The sequence below is a fragment of the Ascidiella aspersa genome, chromosome 8, assembly GCF_963924565.1.
Source record: "Ascidiella aspersa chromosome 8, kaAscAspe10.2, whole genome shotgun sequence".
Classification (NCBI taxonomy): domain Eukaryota; kingdom Metazoa; phylum Chordata; class Ascidiacea; order Phlebobranchia; family Ascidiidae; genus Ascidiella; species Ascidiella aspersa.
The window spans coordinates 18,980,003-18,990,299 of NC_139454.1; the positions used below are offsets into that span (position 1 = coordinate 18,980,003).

General features: G+C 37.2%; 1 protein-coding gene across 1 annotated transcript; it reads right to left on the minus strand.

Moving 5' to 3' along the window:
* Window positions 1-108: 108 nt before the first annotated feature.
* LOC146136709 (uncharacterized) lies at window positions 109-4,234 on the minus strand. Its single transcript, XM_083396238.1, has 7 exons — window positions 4,128-4,234; window positions 2,184-2,476; window positions 1,786-1,847; window positions 1,418-1,700; window positions 623-799; window positions 408-546; window positions 109-269 (listed from the first exon to the last, which is right to left on the minus strand). Exons 1-7 carry the CDS (start codon window positions 4,189-4,191, stop codon window positions 109-111), a joined length of 1,179 nt encoding a protein of 392 aa, XP_083252364.1. The 5' UTR covers window positions 4,192-4,234.
* Between the last annotated feature and the right edge of the window lie 6,063 nt (window positions 4,235-10,297).

Sequence of the window (10,297 nt, forward strand, 5' to 3'; positions counted from 1 at the left end):
TGAGGTTATCGTTCGATGTTATTCAGAAGAATACGCCACTAAAATACACAACTTCAAGGGTAATTTATTTTGTTTCATGAATAATTGATTGGTTTAAAGCAAGGTTGCTCACTTATCGATATGCTGGCCAACTCCTGGTTTGAAAGTGTACAGTCGATTAACGACGTCGCTGACTTGTCGTGCTGTCATCTTTCGGTGTCCGTGATAGAGTGGTCGAATTGTGATTTTGGTTCTGTTGCGTTTTGCGCTTTGGTAAGGACTGTTCGCTACTGCAACAAAAGTTCGTTCGACTTTGTAGCGAGTTACATTGATAGTATTAAAATTATTTTTTCAATTTGGCGTTCGATAGATAGCTTAAAGAAGAATGTAAATTTGATCGATGAAATTAGGTTTTAGTAATTACTTACACTTGTCTTGGGCGTTTTTTGACCTTGATTTCACTTTAGTAGCAGGAAGAATTCTGTCGTCAAATATTGGCGAAGGTGAGTCGAAATTGTACGAGATTTGGTCATTCAAACATGACGTGGAAAATGATGAAGCTCGCTCCTTAACGTAACACACCACAAAACTACGCTTAAAAGTGTGGAAACACCCAGCAACTGCTTAATGCCGGTATACTTACTGTGTTTGGGTGTTTTGGAAAAATTTTTGCACGCACTTTTATTTTAGGTTGGTGTGACAATGGTTTCAACTGGCGAAACTTTTTCAATCTCAATTTCTCCTTTGATGTTGTTTTATCTTTCCGACGTTTTGACGAGGTGCGATCGTTGTTATTTGGCGACTCAATGCTCAGTGGGGTCTGTAGAATATTAAACGAAAAATAGAACAACAAAAGTTTAAGGACAATTTCGATGCGAAAGTGTTCATATCTAAAATAAGATATTTTTTGCATAAATCGTATTTTAAAATGGAGGTTATTACATTTTTGGAAAACTGTAGAGTGTTTTTAGTCCTGGTATACGTTTGATGTAAAAGGATTTATAGCCTGCATTATGTATCCAGAAACGCCAAACGATAGGCCTTGCAATCACCTGTTAGTCATTATTTTTGCAATCACTGTAATCGTCTTACTTAAGAACCTCTTCTCTTCAAAATGTTTACAATAAAATTCCGGTCCTATAGCAACATTTCTACATTAGCCTACGAAAATTGTTTATAGCATTACGACACAATAAAGGTTTATTCTTGTTGGCAAAACATTCCAGGGTTGTAATATTTTATTACTTGCTTCACCACTTAACCTAATTGACTTTACTAAGCTTTAGCTTACTTGCTTTAACCACTAAGTTTGCCCCACTTAGCTAGGCCTCAACTATAAATCTAATGCCAGGCTAGAGTTTTGATAATGTGATCGCAATCTTTGATAACCCAATGTTTAGCCTCAATAACGGTTTTAACAAAAAGGCAAACATCTCACCTGATATTGATCACTGTAAGAACACTGGACTTCAGCATCCTTACATTGTACTGATTGGTCACACACTTCGTTATTCCGGTCGCGTCCAGTCTGGCTGCTCTGGGAAATCTTCGAAGTCTCTCTGCTGATCATTACTTCCTTAATCCTCTTGAAACCACTCCTGTCCTGCATTTCACCGTTTCGCGGCACCGATTGTAAAATATCGGGAGCGGTATTTGGTCTCACGACATCCAAGTTCAAGAGCTCCCGCAAAAAGAGCATGTTAGCTGATTGAGGGCGCACACTCCAAAAAAAAAAGGCAAAATGAATAGTTGAATTACATTAAATGATAACTTCGAATTTCTAGAGGTTTCAAAAAAAATATTTACCCGACGATCGTTGACTCCATTTCATTGGGTGGATGATCAGGTATCTTTGGTTGATGTTGCATCTAACAAAGAAACAATATTTAATGTTGATAAGGTTATATCCTGGAAGCATATTCGGCGAGCAACACCACTTTAACGTTGACAATAGTAAAAAAAAATTAACAATAGCAGTAATTTGCCCATGGTTGTTTATTGCCTTATGGCGATAAAAATACACCAAAAAATCCTATAAATTAACTGTGACATTCTCTAGGTTTCGTTAGATTTCACGCCAAAAGTATGATGTGTTTACTTAAGGGTCAACATGTAACATCTGTTTTCAATTATAGGCCTACTGCGTTAAAATTCGATACAAACAGTGGTAACAAAATCGTTTTTCTTTGTCATTGAAAGCTCACCAGTGAAAGATCAACAGACAAACAGGACCTTGAAGAAGAAACAAAAGATGGGTAACCACCAGAGCTGAGAACTCGATCTGGTGACTTCATCCACAGGCGTGACGAAGCTCTGACGTCACAGTCCTCGTCGTCGCCGAAATGAGGTTCGCTGTTGTTTACTTTTTCCGGCAACCTGTTAACATCGATTCGACTGGACGATATCAACGGTAACATAGAAGACGACGATTGGTCTCGCGAAAGAAGATTTGAAGCAGAGTGACATTCAGGAGAGAAACGGACTCTTCCGACATTTTCTGTAGAAAGGAAAAACGTAAAAATGCAATGGGCTCATTCATATTTACATAACATCAAATTACTAAATAATAGGTTAACGAGTTGCGATCCATGTCTCGGAAAGTTTGATACCCTATCCTACACAATGAAACATATGCACACACATATGTATGTTAACAACTGAGATCTAGCCCTTCTGAAGCTGCTTTTTGGCCAACGTTTACGGCTTACGTATCATTAGTAAATTGAAAGCCATTGTAGACCCTTCAGTGAGGTTTGAACTCACGACCTTAGGTCAAGCCGTGTCCGTCGCTCTACCAACTGAGCTACACATTTATTCAATGACACATATGCACACACATATAACAACTGAGATAACAACTGGCTTTCGCTGTACTAATGATACGTAAGCCGCAATCGTTGGTCAAAAAGCGGCTTCAGAAGGGCTAGATTTTAGTTGTTAACACACATATTTGTGTGCATATGTTTCTTTGAATAAATAATGTGGTACTGTGGATCCCCTTCAATATGAAGTTGCTTGTACTAACAGATTAAGCAAGCATTATCGTATGGTTGTTCTCGACACGCTCCTCTCTGAGCCTTTGTAGCTCAGTTGGTAGAGCGACGGCCATGGCTTGATCTGAGGTCGCGTATTCGAATCTCACTGCAGGCTAGTTGTTTTTTTAGCCTGCTCTGGATGCATCATTGATCGACAGTTTCGGTGAGTCTGCAATGACTTTCGGTGTACTATCCTATACAACTGTGATTTTACCGCCTGCGGATATATATATATATATCCATATGAGTAGGCCGGAGCGGCTAAATGTTTGTAAAAGCATGTTCTCGTTCTAATTATTCTGTTGCCGATTTGAACCCAACAACGATTTTTTTCTGTGCTTGTTGCAACTTCTTAGATGTATAAATTTTAGTTGTATATTCGCGGACGACATCGAACGATAGCCTAGGTTTTTATGGCCGCTGACATTATATTTAACTATTTTATTAAACTTTCATAAATGTTTTAAAACCACATTTCAAAATGTTAACAGTTATAATTGTTTTTGCGTTCCGGTGAGAAACTTTATTTTCACCCCTAAAATGAAATATATATACATATACATATATATAACCTAAATGCAAGTTCTCCCTGTTGTTTGCGAAGAAGGGTAAAAGTAGTAACAAACAGATTAAATGTAGTATTATGTGGCCTTTGTCCGTTTTACTCACGTGGATAGCGTATATATTCTTGTATAAAATCAATAAGCCTATACGAACATATTTCATCGGCTACACATCCCACGTTCTGACTAAAAACAACGCATACTGTGTAACGTTTTTATCGCTGGGGTTTTTCTATTGTATTTTGGTGTACTTTGGCACAATTCGAGCATATTTTACCAGACATACAAAAGCCTTTTTACGCTTTTTACTGCTCAAACTGTATCAGTTCAACTAATGTCTTATTCCTGCTAGTCAACTAAAAGTTTAAACTCGCTTACAACTCATACATTTTCTTTAACCTGTCTTACGAGGCAAGAAATTCGTAACAATACAAAACTAACGTAAAAAAGTGGCGTCTATATCACAATTAACATAAGCATTCAATATCCTACTCTAAAAATGTGGTTCACCCTCTGTTGAAATAAAATAATGTCACATTTGTGATCTTACCTTTCCTTGCAGTTCTAAGCTTTCGTTGTTTGGAAGAACCTGTTCCCATTGTAAATAAACCCATGCATTGATAAGAAGTCGGCTTTACTGATCGGCATAAAGGCGTCTGTTTCACGTGAGTTGATCAAGCACTTATATCGCACAACAAGCGACTTGATCTGATCAAGTGCCACTCGTTGGTATTATTAGTTATGTTCTGTCGCTGAGGGGAACTTGCTGACGTCACAGGTCCCACGTGATATTTTGGAGTCGGTCAGTGTAACGCAGTGGCTCCCAACCTGGGGGTCGCAAGGGGTTGTCTGGGGGTCGCCGTGTAGTATTTGATAAAGAAAAACTTCTAACGAACTAAGCATTATGAACTAAAATTTTAGCACTTTAGAAGGAGCAAAAGCAACCGCCAGTCTAACATTTGTGATTATGTGGCTTTTGCAGTGAACCAGTCGTGTTTTATGACATCACCATTATTCTAATTAATGAATCAAACATAAGCTTTAGTCAAACAATGTCTAATAACGTGCATATTTAAATCCGGACATTTTGGGCAAATGTTGATAAAATCCGTCCAGACATTTTCATTTTGCCAATTTTGAAATGTGCTTTTTATTGACTCTGGTTTATGTGTCAGGCATTATAATTAATTGGGGGGTCGCGCAAGTTCGAAAACTTAAAAGGGGTCGAGATAACAAAAAGGTTGGGAACCACTTACGTAACGAAACTCCAGTTAGTTGTGGTTATGCCGAAAAACATTACATCAGTGGTTCCAAACGATAACGTCACTCACCCCTTGGAGGTATGAAAAAGTTCCAGAGTGACAGATTTATTTTGAAAAACACGGCAACATTTATTGATTGTAAAATCTATTTAGGACTAAGAGGCCTCATTGAGTGATCAGGCGAGCTGTGGCGCCTGATAATTGTACAATGTTAGATTAAATTAAGTAATTACATTTTAATCGGCCACAATGTCACATCTATATAGTTATCGTAGGTAGGCGTAGTTTTGAAAAACTATTGTTTAGGATTTCGTGAGATTGGTAATTTTGTAATGACTGAAAGAAGGTTTTGAACTACGGTATACGTTGAAGACTCTTCAAACGATGTAATTAATAGTGATGAACTGAACAAATAAATTTAAATAAGTATGTCATTTGGACCAAGACTTTCAGTTAAAACATTTATTAAGTACAAGAAAACACATGATTGTTTCTCGGGATACTTGGAAAAAAGAACAACAATATTTTTTTGTGGCCTGTTAACTACCAAAAAAATACAAAGGGGTTTTAACATAAATTAAATCACACCCGTTAAGCATTAAGCGGAAAACCTTCTCTGGAAACTAATACTGCAGTTGTCTTGACATTTGTTTAGATGTAGAAAAATTTTCAGCAAGTTATGAAGTCTGTCGTAAACTCATTGACCTAGTGCACCTTAACAGTGCGAAGTTTGTTCAGGATGAAGTTCTGTCTCTAGGCGTAAATTTCTGCCGAGCTAACTTTATCATCGGGTAAACAATGGATTTGCAAGATAACGGAGGATGGTGATTGGCCTGTGTTAAAACCTGAGGCGACCGACAAGACCCTGATTGCAATCGACAAGTACACTTTTCGCCGTCGGACAGGCCAAAATAAATGTCAAGAATATTATTAACTGAGATTTTCCTTTTTTTGTTGGATACCCCTCCTTTTTGGTGGTTGGATTACCCTCGCATCATATTTGTCAAATTTCGTCTAAGAAAAGCAAATTTATCGAGCAGCAAAATAAGCTAGTTCTTGTAAGCCCGAAGCGTCATCATGTTCGCTCACATCATTAAATTCATCCAGAGGTGAGTTGCGGTTCAAAGTCCAATATGCTTCTGTTGAAATGAACCCTGACAAGGTTTTAAAGGTCAAGTTTGCTTTGCATAGACTGCAAATAAACACAGGTTTTCACTAATCCGTTTAAGCGCATAGGATATACGTGATTTGCCCTTGTGTTTCGCCTCTGTTGCTTTGCAGTAAATCGCGAAGAGTGTTGAAATATTTAGGTTGTTGCATGAACAGCGGTTTTTGGAAACGGATGACGGTCCTCGCGTCTTTCTGCTTCTTGCACTCAAAACTTTTATTTTTCGAAATATAAACTGATTTTCCTACGAAATCAAAAAACTCGGGACGTTATGCTAAAAACAATGCTTGACTTTAGCGTAAGGTAAAATGTTGCACGTAAATTTTTTGTAACGTATTGAGGCGCGAGCACTAATGCGATGTTTTACTTTTCGTAATGTGTTTGGCGTCATGCGAAGTTGTTATTTCTGCTTTTAAGCTGTTCTAAGCTTTCCTACTCCAAACTGCACAGGCGAAACCTCGTATATTTACTGCAAAATATGGTTATGGATTTGCGATTTGCGTTTCTTAGTGTTTTGTCCACTTTCAGTTATATTTGCTACTCCTTACGTTCGTTTGGACTATGTTTAGACAAAACAATTTGGTAAAAGTTGATCGAGATTCAGGTTTTACACAAGGGCTGTACACCGGATCGTGTCCTTTTTAAAACTATATTTTTTGCTAACTTTAATAATGCAACTGCAATATTCGCGCGAACCTTTGACTTTTTATTTTTGTCTCCTCCTTTTTTGTAGACATATTTATTTTTACAAAGGGGGCTCGATAAAGCAAAAGTTTAAAACCACTGCGTTAGATTAATACAATTTCCTGATGACATCCTAATCTGTCATTCGTTTTTGTAATGTCTGAAATCGACATTTATGTATAGGATGAAAACTTACTTTGAAGTCGTGTTTTTATCACCGTAGTGTATCGGCAGTGTAAGGTGGCATCAGATTTCGACTTTGATCTGATATTATCGTCCAAGACCAGTGAGTCTAATTGGCTTGTTATCTTATTTCAGTATAAAATTTGTGTAATATTGATTTAATTTCTAAATGATATTCACCTCTCCAATTTCCTTGACAAGAAGTTAAATGCGTTTTCAAAGATATCAATTTCATCATCGTAGTTAGGATTCTACAGTTTTGCTTTATACAATTTTACTATCGTTATACAGAATGGCGGAATCTATAACAATTTTAATTACGCAACAGAAATGTCCAACTTGCTTTTTTTGCTTCAGCGACGAAGTTTTTCAGGCACCTATATATATGCAGCACATTTGTGCATTTCTTTTAATTTGCTTGGCAAAGTGAACGGTTGAAATTCTTTATAGTGACGGAGTAAAAACTAAATAATGGAAAGCCGAATAATTTTATTTGCTTTGCTTGTGGTCACGTGCATGTCAATAAGTGAAGGTAAGTTTTTATTGCCTTATAACTGTGAAAGATTTTTAGAGTCAATAAAGTGATTTAACACTGTTGCTTAATATTTCTAAACTTGTTGGAAGATCGGGTGTTGTGTGGAAAAATAAATTGCTGCGCCGCAATTGGTTTTGTGTGAATTCATGCTTTACCTCTTGGTTTAAGGTAGACGACATCAACGAGGCAGATTTGTTATTCGGTGCATTCAAACCTACTGCAGTAGAACATGGCTATCATCGGGTTATACTTGCCAATACGCCAGACGTAAGGACGTTTGTTTTATTATGTATATACGTTGTTTAACAAACGTTTTCGACGCATAATTGTTGGCAGTAATGTCGGTGATAGACTGGAGTAGACGTTAAATAAATTGCCAAAATGTTTTCTCTGTCTGTAACTTTACATGTTGCTACAAGCCTACAGCAGCAAACCTATTCTGTTGACGTCAATGACTTGACTTAAGTGCACTTAGGTTACCGCTTCTAAATAAGTTTGCTTAACTTTAGTCTTTTGAACAGATGAGGTGGTTTGAACTGATTTATCCTCGTCAATCAGTTTTTATTTTAATAAATCAAGGAAATTATTCTAATTTTCCAAATAATAAAATTAGCTTTCTTTATGTTGCGTTTTTTCTATATTTTTAGTTTGTTTTTTGCAGTTTTTTTTTGCGAAAAGTTCAATTATTAACAGTTGTTAATCTACTTTTTATCAATTTCGATTTTCTGATCGAATCGCTCCGTTAAATCGGAAATCATGGCGCAAATGCCATATTTGAGATCGGCACTGATACCACATTAGTATCGGACGAGTAACGATAGTACCACTTGGCATTGGAAGTAGGTTCGATCCAATATTGTCGAGCATTTCTACTCGAAAATGGATGTGGCATACATTTTTGATAAAACCTTTCAACAGATTAAAATAATTCGCCGTTGATCCAAAAAAACATTTAGTCAGGTTATTGCGAACTCGTATTAATCTTATCCACCATGTGCTGAGCAAATTTTATGTTTTTGCAGATCCTGTTCCCTGCTTTCACTGCCAGTACTTTGTGTGCAGACGTGTTAAATCGTGTCAATCGATTTTTCGCCATCTTTCCTTCTGCTGAATTTTTGTGCTACCACAAGCTGCTTAATCCGCAAGCCGTTTCAGCTCCTGTACCAAAGAGTTTTTTTACACTTTACCCAACATTGATACATTACAGTGAATAACTTAACTAGCATTCTGCGTATAACGATCGTTTCAATCAAAGGTCGTTTGTCACCAACTTTTTGCCAGCAAGTTCTTTCTTTCTTGCGCCTTGATTTGTAAATACAATTTCCAAATACAAAATTTTAACTTTTAGCAATAAAGATTGGCTTTTTTGTAAAATCAGCTTAAGCGTAGTCAATTTGCTTGAACGTGTATCACAAGGGTGGAATATATATCTTCATTTGTCTTGTTATAAAAATAAAAAAGGCTATACCGATAATTCATTAAAACATCCAAATAATATCGTTTTCCACATTATTGTACAATATCTATTCATGAGGGTGGAAATGCAGTTTATCTAATAAGCTGTTGCTGCAAAGTTGTTTTAGTGGAGGGGTTCCCAAACCTTTTTTACATCTTAGCCCCCTATGAAAAATTTGAGGAATCAATGCCTCCATATTTTTTTCAACGTTTTAAAAAATTAAGACGCTTCATTTTAAATGATAATGCTGTTAACCTGTAGTTAGTTTAGAATAATAAAATGATATAAATACAACACCAGGAACGTGCAGTCATGGGAGGCAGGAGAGGCACTGCCTCAGCTGTCAACATCTGGCAAAGCAAAAGATCAAGCAAAAGTTATATAACTTATATTTAGGTTTCTATACCTAAATCGCGCTTTATTTTTTTCTTCTATTTCTGTTGGTTTTTTCTTCTATTTTCTGACGCGGTCAAAATCATTAAAATACGCGAAGAGAGGCAGCGCCAAGCCGTGCCTCTCTTCACAAAAGTGCCATACACTGCATTATGCGTGCCTTTTTGTTTCGCAAATTCTCTCGGAAAACATGATTTACGATTTAACTATGATTTGAGGCATGCCTCAATTGTGAGTTGTGACGTCCAAGCTATAAAACTTTTCTTCGTTCCGCTTGAATGGCCGCATAGTACGTATACATTGACTTCTTGTAGTGTAAAGCTCTAAAGTTAAAGTCATAATTAAAGGCAGACCTGTTGCAAATTTAAACGTTTTGCATCAGACGACTGGACAATAAAAAAATAACACGCAACTTTCAAAGAGATTAGTAAAAAAGGAGTGGATGTGTGGCTGCCATAGGCGTAGCCAGGGGGCCATGGCCACCCGAAAATTTATAAATATTGTACTCTTAATAATAATTTGTTTTGTAGATTTTATGAGCAGTTGCCTACCACAACAGTCGATCACAAGCATGCCACACCTTCAATTGTCATTCACTGTTACGTCATAAACGATGTAGTCATTATTACGTTTGCTATATTAATGTAGTTTAACTACTTTTTAATGATTTTTTTGCTCTCTGAATGGGTTTTGAGTGTTTTTTTTAATTTTTATTAGTACGATACCGATTTTTGTGGTTGTTAAAAAAAACTGGACTCGAAAAATTGTGTGCCTTAAGCCCAATGCACACTGCCGTCGTTATCGTGTCGTAAGCGCCTTCCGACGCGACGCCGACGAGCGCTTACGTATGCCAATGCACACCGCGTCAGAGCATACGGAGAGAAGCGAATTTTCGCGGCTCTCCCGACGCGATAAGTGCTTGCTACGACGGCCCGATCGAGTAGGATTCAATCCTACTTCGTCGGGCGTCGTTAGCGCGTCGGGAAGCTCTTTTGTTGGAAAAACATGCAGTTATAGTTTTGGCAAACGCCACCTTATT